Source organism: Camelus bactrianus, chromosome 8 (assembly GCF_048773025.1).
Source record: "Camelus bactrianus isolate YW-2024 breed Bactrian camel chromosome 8, ASM4877302v1, whole genome shotgun sequence".
NCBI lineage: Eukaryota > Metazoa > Chordata > Mammalia > Artiodactyla > Camelidae > Camelus > Camelus bactrianus.
In genome coordinates this window covers 38,136,327-38,155,065 of record NC_133546.1, presented here as the reverse complement: position 1 = coordinate 38,155,065, position 18,739 = coordinate 38,136,327, and the positions used below count along the sequence as shown (strand labels likewise).

Genomic DNA, 18,739 nt, shown 5'->3' with positions numbered 1-18,739 from the left:
CACCTAGATTTCTAGGTACTTGTCCCAGATTTTTAGTGCATGGTAGTGTCCTTTTCTTTCTTTCTTTTTTTCTGTCTTTAAGAGTTGAAGCCAAAAAAAGGTAAAGAGTATAAACTTTAACTAGGAAGTTCTGATGAACTGGCACAGGGGAACATATAAAATTCACACATTTAAATCCTTATCAGTAGAAACAAGAAAGACAGTTTGGTGAAAATCTTTTTCTAAATTCTGAAAATAGGACATTTCCTGGAAAATGGTTGTCATATAGTCATCACAGTGACACATTTTATTAGCTTGGATCTCTTGGGCAACATGATGGAAACATGGCTTCATCTATTATGAACATTTTAAGACAGTAAACCTAAACATTATATCCTATGGGGTTTGTGGCGGGTCAAGGTGTTACGAATACCTTCTGGGAAGAAAACATCTGGAGGGGTGGGGAGAGGGTGGGGTGTCTACCAGAAAAGTCTGTTCCAGATGAAGGATAATGCTCGGGAATTACACTCTGGCTTGGGTTTTCAAATGCCTCTGGGATGGCCACAGGTCCAGGCCCCTGAATTAAAACGGTCCTTGACTGAGTGATGCGCACTTCCCAAATGGCCTTCCACTCTTTTCAGCCGGACTGTCAGCCAAAAGAGGACTTTCGTGGTGTCTGTGTTACTGAAGTTTGTCTTTTTTAAGATCCTTCCCTGTTAAGGATTCAGTTTTGCTCACCGGAGATGAATTTATAATATACATATCACTTTTAGAAACACGGGAGAATTGCCAATTAGAAGCAGAGGAAGGGAGAGCTGGGAAATGTTCTCTTTCCTGGAATCACCTACCGGTTGCCTCCGGTTTAGCCTCTGACAGCTGGGCCGAGTGAGGGGAGCCGGAGCCCGTGAATAGCCGGAGGGGAGCATTAATGAGGAGCTGAAGGCTGGCAGAGGAGTCTCTTTGGGGCAGAGAATTAGAAGGAGGGATGAGGTCACCTCCTCATTATGCTCTCCTGGAATGGGAGCCATTGGGTAGCAGGGGTTTTTTTTGTTTTGCTTTAATTTTTTTTACAAACCACCCGCTTCCCTAGAGAAAGGCTGGTCTGAGGCTTGTAGATTTTTTTACATTCTCAGAACAGGTGGTGTTTTATATATTTTGAAAGTAGTCTCTGCTCAAGAGAGGAAATTTGAAAACCACAGAGACTTTGGGTGGAATCGTGAAGACTCAGTTATCCCATTCAAGGATAATCATTATTAACACTTTATTCTTTTAGATTCTGATTTTCTTCTTCCAGAGAGCCTTATGCCTAATATTATGATATGTAGGTTCTTAATCAAGAAGTGAACTTTTACATAAAGATGCATGTCACCCAAAGCAAATTATGGTAGGGAAGGAACACAGAGGGACTTCCCTGTTCTCCCCATGATACCACCCAGGCCAGGGGAGACTGCCATTCCCTTCCAACGCTCTCTCTCCATTCCTTCCTGCTCCACCCCAAAGGGGAAGTAGCCAAATCAGTATCCAACAGGGGACTTTACCATGTGGTGGGGTTGCTATGCCTTAAAAGAAAACAAAAAAGGGGGAACAAACTGTCTTCAGAGTGTTTCACTTGCACCTGTTCTATGGATTGCTGAGAACAGCCCCTTGCTCGAAGGACCCCTGAGACAGAGTCCAAGGCTTGAGGACCATTTACCCCAGTATAGCTGCCTAAGAAAGTTTAGGCTAAGTTAAATTGGAGCGGGAGATAGGAGGCAACACTGCTTCTGCAATACAAGTGTAAAGTTAATACAGCAGGGGTCTGATTTCCATTTGGTTCCTTAAATCTCTAAGGTGAACCATGTGAAACTGTCAATATTCAACCATTTGACCTACCGAAAGGGCCATTCCAAATGGATCAAGCTAGTATTTTCTGCCAGATAGAACCCAGAGGAGAAGAGAAGTAACCACAAGCATCCAACGTTAAAGAAGAAAGCAGTACATATAGCAAATTTATACCCAAAAGACAGCCTCTCAGTATAGATATTTTATCAAACTGAAAACATAATGCAGTTCTCAGCTTTTCTGAAGATATTTAAGGGTCATAATCTGAAGATAAAGAAAAAGTCATGCTGAGGCTTTAAGTCTGCGAGCACAGAATGGGAATACTATGGAGATTTCCTCAAATACCTACTTTTAATTTGTGGAGCAATTCTCCCATCTTAGGTGCTTAGATTTCCTTGCCTTCTTCATCCATGTTACAAAGCATATAAACTTGTAACTCAGAAAACATAAAATACCACAATATGTTAACTTTCTGATGTTCTGATGCATATCCACCAAAGTTTAAGGGGTAAAATTCATATTTTGTTCAGGAAATAGGTTAAATATAGTGGAATGGCAGGTGAGGCCATGGGGGCCAGAAAAACTTCATTCTCCCATTCAGCTGGCATTCACTGGGCATGTACTAAATCCCAGGTTCTGAGGGAGCCGGTGGAGGAACGCACAGGTGAACGAGACCCTTCTCTTTTCTCAGGAAACTCATAATTATGTAAAGGGATACTCCATTCACTTGTTTATTCAATTTTTGTTGCGAGACCACTTTCTGTGGGCACAGCCAGGCTCTTCGATAAGGTGGGTAAAATCGTCCCTGCACTGCGGGGGCTCACAGGACAAAGAAACAAACCGCTGACCTGGGCCAAGTGTGCCTGGTGGGCCACAGGCTGCTGTCAGCGCGCAGAGCCAGTCTATTAACATCAAAGCGCACAGTTTATAATAGAAGTTCCTCGAGAATAAGCACCAAAATAAGTACGCCTCCACCTCCCCAGGAGGTTGGTGCGGCAGGGCGGGGCTGGGGCGCAGCAACAGGCTGCAGGTGGGGGGGCTTGGGGAGGGTGAGCGCTCAGGCGCCGTTGGCGCCAGCTCCGGGCTGCCTGGGCACTGGGTGCCCCGAGCTGGGCGGGGAGGCGGCGCTGCACTTCACGCTGTGAGGGAGCAATCTGGGGCATAGCTGGAAGGGGCTGGGCCGGAAACGGAGATGGCCGGGCCTCTGTGGGCGGTGGGAATTTCCATCTAGATCCTCCGAGGGGGCCACTGAAGCCAGCACCGCCCTGGGCAGGGGCACCGCTCACCCAGCCGACGTCCTCTCTCTGCTTCCCCTAGCCAGCCTGTCTCACCCCTGGGAGGCCAGGTGTCCCAGCGTTTGGCCCCCGAAGGCCCCAGCCCCTGGTGGGGTTTCTCAGCATGCAGCTGCTCCAGAACCTGCGCCTTTCCCAGCATCCCAGACTTAGAGTTGTTAACTCAGATGAACCAAAAACTTAGCATTCTGCAAAACCAGGATACAACTGGGGAGATCCACCAAGTCTAAGGAGGCTTGGCAGTCCACGAAAGTAGATTTCACTGATACACAAAAATGTGTCAACTCCCCCAGACTGTCCACTTCCAGGAGGGTGTAGTGACCAAGTTAGGGGAGGGGTGGGGCTTATGAGGGAGCACACATTCAGATGCTGGGTGGCTGAAGCCAGATTGAGGTGGTCTGGGGAGTGGTGGCAAATGGAGACAACACAGAAGGGAAAGAGAGTCTTGAATGGGTATTAGCAGGAAGAGAAGGTGAGGGAGGGGATAAGAGAGAGCATAACCTAGCGGGATTAAAAAGTTAAGAGAAAGATCCAAAGGTAAGAGATTGGCAGAAGCCAGAGAGAGAGCGCGCCCGCAGAATTTAAATGAGGCTGCAATTCTCCAATATATAACTAAAAGCTTTACTATTATTTGATATTGACTGTCTAATATTGTTCTAAAAGCAACGTCAACACAGATGTTTAAAAAATTATTTAAACAACTTCCAGAAGCTGCACTTGAACTCTGATCTAGGAGTCCAGGGACTGTTTTAGCCCCAACTCAGACACTAACTTGCTTTACTCTTGGACCCTCAGTTTCCTTCTCTATAAAAAGGGTATAGTCATAACTCCCTTAAAGGGCTGTTATGAAGATTAAGTAAAAACAGCTTAAGTATTTTGTAAACTTTAATTTATAAACTGAACAAAACCTACTATAAATGTTATTTAATACTACCAAGTTCAAATAATAACCCTGGTGTTATCACAATGACTTCAGAGAATTTGCCCCAGCCTTCGAGCATGGTATGCCTCATTGCCTCCATCAATAAAATTAAATAACTTGGGATTGTAGACCCCATTGGCTGGTATCACAGGGGGATTAACCTACTCCATGTCAGAAGAGTAAGTTAGCTTAAATCTTTAGGGGGAAAAGATGTTCTGTAAATCTAAGGAATAATGAACACTTTTCTTTCCAAAGTTCTTCATGTTCTTTGAGATTTTTCAGAGCAGAAGATGATTATGAAATAATACTCATTTATTTTTCAGTCTTGATATTTTATAATTTCCTTTGGGGTATAGAAATATATACAGAGAAAGGTAAATCTATGAAAAAGGTTCATGGCAGAATCAGAAGGGTTTTTTGTTCTTTTTCAGAGTTCACGGTCTCACGGTTGTGGGTGGTCATCTATTATAATGCTGCTCTCTTTTATTACTCGAACAACCACGTTGCTAAGGAGTTAAGCGACTAGAAAACTATTGGAAAATTATTTTGTCAGTATGTTTTATGCTATATGACCACAGGGGAAAAGCCAGGGCCAAAAATCACTAAAAAATAATAGCCTGTTTACTAACAGCAACTCCCAAACCGTTTTTTGGTCTGTAGTTACCGATGCTGTGGTGAGACCTTCACCTGTAGCAACTCCTGTCATTGACCTTCACTAAAATTTGGTTCCCCCACCAAAAAAAAAAAAAAAAAAAAAAAGACAAGATTGCTACTGATACCAACAGCTTGAGTGACCTTGAGCACATTGCTTCACCTCTTGAAACATCTGAATCCTCAGTTTTTAAATAAAGGGCTCTCAGTGATTCTAAACTGGGGAGATACTGCCCTGAGGGGCACTTGTAAAGGTGTAGGAGCAATTATTTCTAGTGGTCAGGACCCAGTGGTGCTAAATGCCCTGCCGAGAGCATGGCGCAGTCCTGCAAAATGAGGAACTGTCCCACCCCAAATGCCACTAGCAGCTGGATTCTCTCTAATGTCCCTTCTGACAGTCAGTGGTACCATGTGCCTGGCCATTCTTCAGTTCACTTAGTCAGCCATTATTGATTCCCTACTGTATGCTGGGCACTCAGCTGCCCAGCTGAAATGTCCCAGAAACCCTGGCTTGTATTGTATCCTTCTTTCCCCTTCTTTCTGAAAGTCCTTCCTACCCCTAGGTCCAACTGGCACTCACAAATACGGATTTTTCAGCTCAACCCATTAATGGAACAGATCCCAGGACTCAAGTGCTTTGGGGTTTCCAATGCCACTGAAAACCAAAAAAGCTCACTTCAGCATCCTCAGAGATTGGATTATGGCCTGGTTTGCCTTCAGTAATTCGGGCATGGAAGCCTTCAGCGTCACTGACCGAGGGCTTCCAGCCAGATAACGAAATCCCAATTGTGGAGCATGTGGCTAAATCTTTTAACTGTTAATTCAATTACTCCTAATTTTTAAAACAAAACACCAACTGTTTTGTGCCCAGTGAAGAGTTTTCACTGGCAAACTCAAATTTCCTAATATACTTAAATGGTGTTTGAGACCAATTGTGAAACCTGCCTTAGAGCATTTTACCGCATCAAGTAGGATCGTTAACTTGCTAATTAACTGTGCAGTGAGTGACCGTGTGCTGTAATGCAGTCCTACCAAGCGTCACCCCTGTACATAGTCCCTGCAGGAGCACTGTGACCTCTGGGCTCAGCCCCGAGCCCATCAGGGTGTTACTCAGCATTATCATTTCACAGTCCCCTTGGGGACAGCTGAGTATTCTGATTGCTTGTTCCATTTTGTAAACGAGAACGAGGCACAGAGAAGCATGAGGGTCTGCCCAGGTCACAAAAAGCTTTTGGGATAGAGGGGCTTCTAAGTGCTATTTACAGTACTAAAAAGCCATTCTGAGGGTCAGGGATGCTTTGCAAATATACAAACATATTTCAGCCTTTAGTGAATCTTTTTTTTTTTTTTTTTTTTGAGTGAAGGTAGATTTATTCAGAGACATACATTGACAGGCAAGGGAAAGGCCACAAGGTGTGGGGGCTGGGTGCTCAGATTAAAAGTAGGTATACATTCCATAGACAGAATGCTGTCTTGTCTGGAAGAGGGAGAGAGAAGGGGGCAGCTGTGAGGTGCCGTGTTGCTGGTTTTTATGGGCTTGGTGGCTTCATATGCTAATAAGTAGGAGGACCAGTCTAAGGGGAAGGGGCTGGGATTCCCAGGAAGTTGGCCATTTCCCACCCTTTGACCTTTTGTGGCTAGCCTTGGGACTGCCATGGTGCCTGTGGGCATGTTATTCACCATGTTAATATATTACAATGGGAGTATAATGAAGCTCAAGTTCTGCTAGAAGTTAAATCTCTCATCATCTTGAGCCTCAAGGTCTACTGGGGGTTGAATCTTCCATTTTGATGTTAATTGCTGTGGCATTCCTTGAGTGGCTGTGCCCTGCCCCCTTCCTGCCTTATTCCCCCCTCAGAGATTTTACTCCCATAATCTTATGGGGTTGCAGAGGGGTGAAGGTCCATCTTCTGAAACTGCTTCCAGGCTTTCAGCCTTTAGTGAATCTTGGAGACTCTGTTTTGATGATACTGAATATTAAAAATTCTTGTATTTGTTCAATAACTATTATTGGATATTTCTCATGAGCCCACAGGGCTCTGGGTACCGGGAATATAGTCCTGCTCTCGGGGACCTCCAGACAAGAGGGGAAGCCAGACTTTATGCCAATAATTCCATATTAATTAAGGATTACTATAATTGACACTATACAGGAGAGGTATAGGATGCAAGGAAATCATCGAATAGGACCTGACCTAGCCTAGGGACCCGAGAAGCTTTCTTGAGGAGGCAGTATATAAGTACAGGTCTGAAGAAAAAGAGGCAAGATGTTCAAGAATTGGATGGAGCATTCCAGAAGGAGAGGGATGCATGAATGAAGAGCCTGAGGCAAGAAGAAAGGGCTTGTTCCAGGTAGGAGAGGATGCTAGCTCAGTCTAGGTGGTGGAAGTGGCATGAGTAGGTTTGAGAGATGTTTAGCAGGTGTAACTGGAAGAATTTGGCAGTCAATTGGATGTAGACAGTAAGAGTGAAGGAAGGTTAGGACTCAACTGCCCTGTATGTGGCTACTGGGCGGCAGGGCCACTTGTTTAAGATTCCAGCAGAGGAGCTGTACTGGGCAGTGGGACAACATCATCAGGTTCTCATTTGGTACATGGAGTCTGAAGTCCTGAGGGCTGTCACTTTGTCTAGTGGAGACCCTGCCTCTGATGGAGTGTCCAAAGGTCACTGTATATTACCAGGGTGTGATAGAGACAATCAGCTCTGTAGAGTCTAGAGCATGTGTTTGGAAGCAGGGTAATAGACTGACACTGAGGATCTCATAATTTACAAAACGCTTTCACACATATTATCCTCGAACTTCACAATGATCACTGTTAAAAGTCAGTAGGAGTTATTATCTTCATTATACTACCAAGAAATTGAGGCTTCCTGAGTGTGTGGTTTGCCTAAGGTCACACTGTTCTAAGTAAGGATCTAGCATCTGGATTCAGGTCTTCTGGCTCCTGAAACAGAAGTCTTCACATTACCTCACTGCATGACCGGAGCAAGCTCTCCACCATCTCTTAGATGCAAAATGTTTGTGAAAATGTACAAGAAATGAAATCAAAGATTTTTTTCTTTACTCTGTTCATCCTTGTTTCTCTCTCCCTTTTTTTCACTCTTTTTTGACAACAGTATTTCAAAGTATTTGTAAATTTTTGAGATTAATATTTGTACTTATAATTAGAGCAGATTTTTTTAAGAGTGAACTTTCAAAGAGAGATTAAAGAAACTTTTGTTGGTAGTGGGGAGAAAGTTTTCTGGGAGAAATGAAGTTCAGCTTTTGTCTAAATTCTCTGCCTCCTCACCTCCCATTCCCAGATATACCCCCAAAGTTCTGGGACCATCTAAATGGCTCAATATATTCACCCCAGTATATGTTCCCATGGAGTCAGCCAGGGTGCTTAGGAAGACGGAGGCTGAGCTGCCCTGACACCATAAAGGCAGAAGAATCTTCACCACCAGCCTGACTTACTTTTTTTTTGCCTTCTCCTCTCTTCTTGGGGATGTTTAAGTAAGGTCAATGTGCATTTGTTTCAGAGTCTGTTTTAATTGCATAAGTTCTGGGTCTACCCAAAAACACAGGTTCATGGGAAATTCCCTTTCTACAGAGCCAAGGTGTGTTTCTTGGAAAGCTTGGAAAGCTTCCCTCTGAAATTCCTGTTGTTGATAACCTCCCTCCCTCCCCGTAGCTCCTGGACTGCTTTGTGATCCCGGTTGTGATTTTGCTCTCCTGGTTCTTCCTGCTGATCCGGTACAAGGCTGTACATTTCATCGGCATCGTCGTCTGCATCCTGGGAATGGGCTGCATGGCAGGAGCGGATGTGCTTGTGGGAAGGCAACAGGGAGCAGGTGAGTCTCTGTATGTTCACCAGGTTACTTGCCTCTGTGGGGGAAACCAAGGCAAGGCATGGAATGTTCATGATTGGGTGGAAAAAAGGAACCTGGTCTTCCTAATGTCTGTGTCTTAGTCGCGTTTGCTCCCACACTTTGAACAGCGAGCAGCACCTAGGAGGTGCTTAATACATTTTTCTTGAGTGAATGAAGGAAGTAAAATACAGCTTTTATGCCCTTTCTACAAGAATTCAGAGACATTCAGACTGTGTTTAAAGCTGAGAGTCGGGACCCACTTGAAGGATGTGTTGGCCCCAGGCCAGCTGCTGAGAGATGGTATCAGGGGTCGGTCCACTCTTGAACCACAAGGACCTGCCCCAACCTGCCCTCTGACTCTTTCTCTCCGAAGCCAAAGACTGAGCTTTCAAACTACTGGTAAGGGTAGGTATATAAGCCTAAGAGTGGATATTTAAACTTTGAAGACTAGATTAGGAATACTCGATATAATTATGAGGGAGAGCTAAGTTCAGTCTCCTCATGCATGGTGTTTCGTTGATTTATTTGTTTCGGGGCAGGATTTGGGGTAGCCATTACAGGTAATTACCTTATAGACCTAAGGTCAAACATCAAGTTGTACTCATCAAATCATTTTGGGAGCACAGATCTAGAATGGTTTCCAGAGGACCACTCTGGAAAACATTTTAAAGCATTGTAATTCTTTAAAATGTACCTAAAATCCTTGAGCTCCAGAAGGTTTCAGGGGGCAGAAAAAAATGATGTTCTTTGTTAGCATCAGGAACAGGACAGAAAGTACCCAGTCTTTTATAGTTTTGGAATTGCCTTCCTTCTAGGGAAGTAGAGATAAAAAATTAAAATTGGGGCATTTCTCTTTATGAGACTAGGTCATAGGAAGGACCTGAAATGAATGTCATTTATGTTTTTAAGTTGCATCAGAGAGCTTTATGGCTGAAAGGGATCTCGTTCAGCTCCTTTGTATTTGACACACAAGACGCAAGAAGTCTAGTGAGTTGCTCAAGGTCAGAGAGCTGAGCGAACGGGGCTAGAATCCAAGGCTCCTGACCTTGTGGGCAGGCTTCCCTCTCTCTCCCATGCTGCTGGGAGCTGAAGACACAACACAGAGCAAAAGAGGAACAGCCTCTGCCCTCAGCAAATGCTGCCTACACAGCGTAATCAGTCTCACCTCAACAGATGGACTGAAATACATACACCAGCTTTTCCCAAGTCCTGCTCTCTGGGACAGTGGTTCCATGGGATATTGATGGATGTCACGTGAAAAGGCTAGTTTTACGCTCTATGCTCATCATGATCCAGATATTGACCATCTCTTTGGACCAATCAGACAGTATTTTTGTCTGATACAATGTGGCCAGTTGTTATAAAGTCACAATTTCTTTACACTTTCTCAGCTTTACTTGAACTATGTAAGCACAAACTAAGCAGCATGTGCTCTTACTTATGAAAATTTTGCTTTGCTGAACCCTCGCCATTCACACTGGCCATCATTTTGCATTCATCGTCAAAGAAGGTAATTGTCATGATAAATCTAAACATTTACACCCAGAATGTTAAACTAACTTGAACTGATTTCATTAGGTTGTATTCACTAATCCTATAAAAAATGTTTTCTTGATTTCAAATGAAGCGTTAGGAAAGCAGTACTAGTAATATTTTTAAAAAAAGGAAATAAGAGCATTTGACAGTCTTTCAGAAGGGGTCGTTTTTAAAAACAACACGGTAGCGGAAACATGCTGGAGTGATGTTTGATCTGTTCCTGTGAATCTGTTTTAAGGCCCACAGCATCATTCTTGTTGTGACTTTTAAAGTGCCAGAGTTAACAGAACTAAATTTTGTCATTGTTGAGTACCATCCATGCTTTAGTAATGGTACCCAAGTCTACGGCATGATGTTCTGAGGGCAACCCGAAGTTAGGATCCAAGGGCTCATTTTACAAAATGATTGCACATGCTTTACATCTATCAAAATGCTAAATTAGGCAGCAATTTAAGTTATCGTATAAAATGCTCTGAAAAAAGAAAATAACACACTGGTTTTGAGGACAGTATAATCCTTGTGTGCATCATTATCAAAAATGTTCCATTTGTTACCACCCTTACCGTAGAACTGGTTCAGTTGCATTAATTAACCAGAGACAGAACTTTTCTAAAGTCCTTCAGGCACTCACTGGGACTTCAACCAGGCATTTAACTCGGTATAAATTGTCATCACCGTATCAGGAGCTTTTCACAGGAAAAGAGAATGAACTGACTTGGTCCTTTTTATATTGTTTAATCTGTGGTTCACGTTAACTTGGAATTTTGAGAATTCCGTCCTCAAACACAGTGATATCAGCCGTGGAGACTCTGCCTTGGGGTCCGTGGAGTGGTCTACAAAGTGGGACGGATGCAAACAACACTTAGGTTCCAACTCTGTGCTTGTCATAGGAAAGCTGATCATGCTCTAGAGGTAGTCCCATGCCTCTGAGCTCACCTGAAAGGAGATGTCTTTTCCAAGTTTGTCAGTGAAAATCGGTGGACCTAAGGTGTACATTTTCTCTCTGCCACCTTCCTCCACATAATGGCCTCCTCTGAAAGACCAGCTCTGCCTTTACTGATGCACAGAGGGAAAGACATGCAATAAAAGTGGCTCCTGAGAATAAGACAGATGTTGGACGGTGTAAAAATGACTTAGGCCAGCGAGATTTCCCCATGACATTTCTGCTTTCCTCGGAAAACTGATGGATGTAAAAGGGAAGGTTAGAAAATAATAGGATCAAGGTAAAACTCAATTAAAGTAGATCCTAAATATATAGGATCATATTTCATAAAATGTATTTCTTGCTCTTCAAAATATCTTCTTTCTACTATAATGCATTTATTGCATCTTATAGTTCATTTACCAAAGACGTTAGATAACCATAATGACATTTTTTCTTAGTGTAGACATAATTCTATATTTATTTCAAAGAAGAGGAAATATTTTCAAGGAGCTAGATAATTAAACATAATCAAGTAAAAGTGACAATTTTATTGGTGCCAGGCGCTTTCCCATGCATTATCTCAGTTAATCCTCCTAATTATGCAAAGAAAGTATTTTTATTCTCTTTTTTGCAGCTGAAGAAACCAAGGCTCAGGAAAGATAAGAAACTTGTGCAGGGCACACCAGTCCTAAAAGGTGTGGCCGAGATGTGAGATCTTTCTGCTGTACCACTAATACTTATTTTTTCCATAATTGTGACCCTTACAAGAAATATACTATTGTTTTATTGTAGTAACTTCGGATGAATGACTGTCCCAGATTGCCTAGAATGGAGAGTTTCCTCAAATGCAGGACTTCCTGTGCTAAAACGAAGAGAGTCAGTGAAACAAAGCAATTGGTCACATTTAAAACTCAAAATAGTGAATGAGATGGGTTCATTTTCATAAATTGCATTAATAATCTTTCAACACTCTAGACTACTATAATTCACCACTTATTCTTGAAATAGTGGCAAGTAGTGGTTTTAAATAATCTGCCCTCTTCTCCTCCTATGACCACGCAGACACAAATATTCCTCCAAATATGATGTTTCTAGTACTTAATAAAAAATCTAATAAGGAAAGCCAGTTCTTGCAAAGCAATTATGACTGCATTGATTAGAACCAAGAAGTAATCCAAAATGAGAAATGGCCAACCCAGACAGGTGGTGATTTAAAGGGAATGACTGATTCACACCTTTTAACCAACATTTAGTGAACACTTAGTAAGTGCCAGGTGATGTGCTAAGCACTTTACATTATTTTGTGTTTTTAAATCTTACGGATATTATTTTAGCTTTCCTCACCATAACCTCATTTTTAAATAAGAAAACTGAAATCAGAAAGACTGTAGCTTACATAATGTTCAACAACTAACGTAAGTGACAGATATGTGATTAGAACCCATGTCTACCTGAAATGAAAGATTCAATCGCCACTCAAAATCTTTACCATGGGGGTAGACTAAGAACTTTTCTGTCAGCTCAACTCACTTAAACATTTACTGAGAGTTTATATCGTGCCAGGACCCGTGCTAGGGACCACACAGAATGTAAAGCCAAGTGAGTCACGTCTAAGCCCCTCAGGCCTGCTGGGTAAGAACACAGGGGTGGAGGGGAAAACACGCATACTAACAGGTAACAGCCACGGGGCAGAATGCAGTGGGGGCCGTGCACAGCTACCGTGGTGTGAAATTCAGAGGAGAGAAAGAAGGCACTGGGTTGAATGGACTTCTTATAGTTTCAGATGTGTCCATTTACCCCAAATTTGCAAAACATTATCACTCATTGTGGTTTCATCCATACGTAAATGACAGATCTGCTGGATATAATTTTCCCCATGAACATTGCTCAGAAACTGGTTCCACCATGTCAGGAATGTATTCCATTAATAGTGCATGAAATGTGGAGTGATATGTTGTAATTTCTGGTTAACTAGGTACAGATTGTAGATACAAAATATTAACCCTAGTACTTTCTTCTATTTATTTCACATCAAACACTTTGTTATATAATATGGTTGGATAAAGTCATGTCCTGGTTAATTCAATTATATTTAATCATCTAAAATTTCATACATGCTGTATGTATGTGTATCCATTTTTAAATGATTTAAAAACTGATAAATACACTTACTACTGAAATTTTAATAAATAATATTTAATCTTTCTAGTCACTGATTACTTAGGAGGTACTTCTGAACTTGCAGTTACACAATACTGTATTATTATTAGCGATAATCTTCACTGCACTGGTGAAGTAGATCTACTGGGGAGTAGATTTCATGTAGTCAAAGGCCAGTCAACCAAATAGGCCGTGATGGTACAGATGTGGAGTTTGAGAAAGATTGGTGAGACTATTCATTGAAGTAGTGTGGACTTTTAAAAGATAGACTGATGTTTCCCTAATTTCTATTAAAATATTCCATTATAATTAGCGTTCCTGAATCCATTCATGTAAAATTAATTTCATTAACAAAGAATTCCATCAAGCAGGACTTCCACACATCACTAATACAACAATAATTGATATTTGTAATAATGGCCCCACTGTCACAGTATCATCACAAGATTCTGAAATGGCTCTTGAATGAAAAGGGACTGAATCTTGTTCATTATAATTTTATCATCTTAGTAATAGATGCTTTTTATTTTACGGGTTATTCCTCAAATGAACTACTTAAAATTTAAAGTTTAGTCGTGATTTTCTAGTTGACACATAAAAAAGATTAATCAAGTTGCTCTTACAGCTCTTAACTTCCCCAGAAGTTGGACCCAGGGACTTCCCAGGAGGAGGTCTGGTTTCTCATAGGAGCCTCATCACATTCTTGGGTCATCTGCCCCCGTGAACTCAAGGAGGGCTCCCAGCCCTCGCAGGTCTAGATTCTCAGCTCCATCCTCTTGAGGGTGACCCCAGCAAGCTCTCCTGCCTTTCGTGGTCTCTCACTGACCCTTACCAAGAGTGGGAAGTTGCCTTAGAAAAAGTGACACCATTTGCAGTTAATATAATCTCCAGAGGTGACCACAGAGGCACGAGTGATGAGCTCTTTCCCCATTCCCAGCCCAGGTTCTTTTATGTGAAGCCTCTTCCTCAAGACTGCTCAGGGCTCCTAACTGTGCAGTGAGAATCCGACTCTACAGTTTTAGATTGTTCCCGCTACTCTGGGAACCCAAGGCTACTCTGAGGGGCGTCTCTCCCTTAGAATCACGCTGGAGAGAACACCCTTCTCTCCTGCACGTCTCCTACCCCGGAGCCGCCTGTGTGCTGAGCTCCCGTGCACAGGTGCACAGACTGCACAAGGGCCCGAACCCCATGAGGCCACCGGCTGCTGACTTCCTCTCTCCTTCCCTGTCTCATGCTTCCTGGAGTGGAGAGAATTTGCCTAATTGTAGGAAATAGCCAGGTACAGAATTTATGAGAGATTGGACATAAACCAAAACTGACCCAAACTGAATTTAGAACAAATAGATATTTTTTATGAAAGAAAAAAATATTAAATGTGATAATGAATTGCATATATGTTTCACTCTTATGTTACTTACTTTAGAGGAGTTGAAAAATTCAAACCGTAATCCCTGTCGCTTGGACAGAAGACTGGGGCTTTGCAGAGGGCAGTCTAGAAGAAGCGGGTGCCTCTCCTACCTAGGGAAGAGTTCTGGTTGGGTAGACATGGGCAACCTTTTTAAGTCACAGCATATCTGGACTTTACTGAATCTCAGACTTTACTGAATCTCAGTTGGCAAATTACAGAAATTCTATAAAAATGTCAGAATAGAATAGGCATAGGAAGCTAATTTTGCTGGTGCCAAATTCTTAGGAAAATTTTATTGAAGTTTCCTCTGCTTTTTCGGTTCCTAGGGGAAAATAAGCTGGTAGGGGACCTTCTGGTCTTGGGAGGAGCCACGCTCTACGGCATCTCTAACGTCTGGGAAGAATACATCATCCGAACCCTGAGCCGAGTGGAATTCCTGGGGATGATTGGACTCTTCGGGGCATTTTTCAGTGGAATCCAGTTGTGAGTAAAAATAACAAGAAATCCAGGCCGTAATAAATGCTGCTAGGGCTTGTCCTTACGTGTTTTTTTTTTTTTTTTCCTTACATGTTTGGGGTATAGTTGTTCACTTTGTAAAAATCAAAGCTGGAAACCTGTCTCATGAAATCTGAAAACTCAGTATCTTTGCTAGTAAATTTCTTCCAAACCAAACAATTTTTTAATAAATTTATTTAATGGATTTTGAAGATAAAGCCTTAGAATAAGATAAAGCCTTAGAAATACATTTATTCTCCCAAACCAGCCAATGAGGTTTTGCTTAGAGAAGTAGAAAAATTAAGTATAAATACCATAGTTTGATACACTTCCAAAAAGGGACATTCTGTTTACTAGTGACAACCAGTAGACTAGTTTCACTAGTAACCACCATTGGAAAGCTTAAAGTTTAAATTTGCCCTTTTATAAATTTTTTCTTTTATTGCCCATGGATTTACAAATATGAGTGAACCATATTTCAAATTCATCTCTTAGAAATTTAGTATTTCCATTTTCCTTAAATGGGTGAAGACTTAACACAGGCGTTCACTAAGTATCAAAAAGTCAGAAACACCAATTTTGCAATAATTCTGGCATTGCTGCATGTAAGTCATCACTGACTAGGGCCTCGGAAATTGTTGTGAGACTAAGTGTCAAACAAAGCATAATTTCCCATCAATAAAGACCATGCACTTTAGTTTCACATTAGAGATCAAGAATGACAGTATTACCTCCTGTCTCATTTCACCAAATCCCTCTCTGCAAGACAAGTAACTCTGATTTCACCAAATCACTTTCTCCAAAGCAAGTACTTTGTAACTGTATTGGTCAGTGTCTGAAATTATTTATGGAAGATACTTTGGCATCACTTTAAACATGTTTTGCAAATAGGCTGTTTCTAGGAATCCTCCAAAACTTCAGGATCCTGAGATACAGCGGAAAAGCTCCACAGCAGACAAGGCGTGGAGATGGGAAGACTCTCTAAGAAAGATTTATTTTTGGTTCATTTTGAAAGCATGATGGCATTTTAAAGTTCCTAAATTTGGTGCTTCAGCTTTGTGAGAGGAAAAGAAATTGCCTAGTTCAGCTATTCATAACCAGCATTTTGGAGACGGATGGCTCATTTTATAGATTATTATTCTTTAATCCAAAAGATACATTCGGAGACTTAGCACTCATTTGTTTCAGTTAGAGTCCATTAGAGCTGATGGGCTTCAGAGACAATGCTGCCAAAACAGTGGAAGTGGCACAGGGGTGTGTTTGGCAAATGGGACGCGTTGAGGGCACACTGAAACCAAAGTGACACTGGTGGAGCCGTCTCCCCTCCCCTCCTGGTCCTCTTCCAGAACAGTGGTTCTTCCTCAGAGTGTAGTTCTCTGAGGGGCAGCCCTGGCAGCACATGAGAACCTGCCAGAAACCCACATCCCTGGGCCCCCCCTCCTCCAGATCTCCGGAATCAGAATCTCGAGGGAGGGGACCCAGGACACTGTTTTAACACACTCTGCAGGGGGCTTTTTTGTACATTTAAGTTGGAGAACCATTGCCCTGGAGAGTGCGCAATCAGAAAATGGATTAAACCTGCAAGCGTGGAGATTTGCCAAACCTCACTCTTTTTAGAAAGCATCTAAGCAAGAAGCAAAGGGTAGAGGCCTATGGGAAGCAGGGAGAGGCGGGGGCAGGACTGTGGAAGGTCTGTGCTCCACCATGCCCGCCGGCTCGCTCTCACCCCTGCTGCCCATGCCCAACCAGACCTGCAGGGGTAAACCTCAGGCTAGGCTGCCTGATTAGACTTGTCTTTGCATAATCCCAAATTATTTTTGAAATGCAATTGATTGCTTCATGATTTGTATAAATCTGGTAAGAGAAAAAAAAAACAAGAAGTAGGATGCATTATAATCTTGCTCATCAGGCCTGCTTTCTTTCAATTCACAGAGCTATAATGGAGCACAAGGAGCTGTTAAAGGTGCCCTGGGATTGGCAGATAGGTAAGGGGTTGTCTCACCTAAGATGCTGTTTTCAGTAAACCTGAGAAAAAATGTTTGGAGAATGATGAGGGTGGCGGTGAAGCATGAACAGGGGAGGGATTTAGACTACTGGGGACAAAAGTGAGACCCCCTTGCCACTTCAGGGGTTCTTGCCCACTAGAAGACTGAACAGTATGGTGCATAATGTTTCTTAATCGAGCCTCTGCCCATTATCATCATCCCAAAGCCATTAGTGTAGACACAGAAGTATGTTATTAGGTTAAAGACCAACTGGAGAGAAAAAAATGCCTTCAGGCAGTGGTGGGACATAAATGACAGCGATTTGGTCTAACCAAGAAACACAGAACTGATGTGATCATTAAAAAGTGGCACTTCAGTAAAGGAAAAAAAATCTGAACTTACCAAAAAGGCACAAAAGAAAACAATGTCATGAGCATTCTGAGCTCATAAAAACCTTTTCAGAAGAGAGCAGTTTGCACAAGAGAAACAGTTAACTGATCTCCAAACGGACTTGGTGGAAAATACCAGACACACTGTGAGCTACTTAATCGTCATCCAGGGCATCTCAGATGCCACCTGTTTCAAAAGTCACTTTTCTCTAAAAAAAAATTTAGGACAAGGATTTAAGATCTGAGGTGATGCCCTAGCAATACTGATCACACAGTAGGCCCTGGAAGGGACCGACACGGAATATCCTAAGCCCCGAAGGCGTCCCCTCCGTGTCTAAACCAAGATGCTGAGTTTCCAGCGATGAGCATAGAGCTTGGCTTCTGGGGGTGCCTGGAAAATGTGTGCCTGGTGAGTGCAGATGAGGGGTGAAAATACACCCCACTCTGAAGCTGGCTCCTTGAGTCATCTCCAGCTTCTACGAGCACTCATAGAATTGACAGCTTCAGCCAAATTCCACTTCTCCGAACAAGGACAACAGGGACGTAATCCTCCCTGCACCACTTTACCTACCCCTGGTCCTGAAACAGCCAAGGTCGACTTGCTGCTGATAGAATTCCCTCTGAAGGCACACTGGGAGCTGCGGAATTAAGCACGACTCCCCCTGGGGTTATCTCTAGTGACTTCAGGAGCTGACCAGCCTTTTGTCTGTCAGAGTCCTGCCATTTAATTTCTCTCAAGTTTCGCCGTAGAATATTACAATTAAATGAAAATCAGTAGAGAGCAGGGGATGCTGAGAGGCGAGGAGGGCATCTGGGAAGGAAACCAGCTGCGGGTTACAGCTGTCGCTGCCTTTATGACTCTGAGTCAGGATGTTACCCATGCTTGGTAACACTTTACATGCTGTGGTCCGTGCGTATAAATTAATTTTATGTTATTGGTAATGGCACTAATAAAAAATAATTTGTCCTCTAATTATGTGGATGTCATGTGCGTGTCCACTGAGGTTCTGTTATAACGCAGTGTTAGTTAAACATGTCATGAAAAGGTAGTTTTACTCTGAACTCTCGCTTTGTCATTGAAATGTCAATCCCCCGTAGCCCAAGGGGATGAAGGGCAGTATAAAACAGCACATCATAGAGTCATTCGTTTAATTCCTGATTGGAAATGAGGCTAAAAGGATCCGGAAAAGGAACCAAATATTCACCCTTTTCTTTCTGAAGCATGGATAAGGGTTGAGTTTTTTTTACACCAGAGCCACCTTTATCCTCATACCTCATCCTGACCTACCACGATGTTCTATTGCTTCGCTTGGTTCTAGGCACA

At 42.5% G+C, this 18,739-nt stretch overlaps 1 protein-coding gene across 1 annotated transcript in view; it reads left to right on the top strand.

Moving 5' to 3' along the window:
- Positions 1-18,739, top strand: part of SLC35F1 (solute carrier family 35 member F1) — a 352,447-nt gene that overhangs the window by 297,345 nt on the left and 36,363 nt on the right. Inside the window, exons 4-6 of the mRNA XM_074368432.1 lie at positions 8,340-8,499; positions 14,873-15,029; positions 16,974-17,026. Of these exons, the coding sequence (XP_074224533.1) occupies positions 8,340-8,499; positions 14,873-15,029; positions 16,974-17,026 (370 nt within the window). The remainder of the gene's footprint in view (positions 1-8,339; positions 8,500-14,872; positions 15,030-16,973; positions 17,027-18,739) is intronic.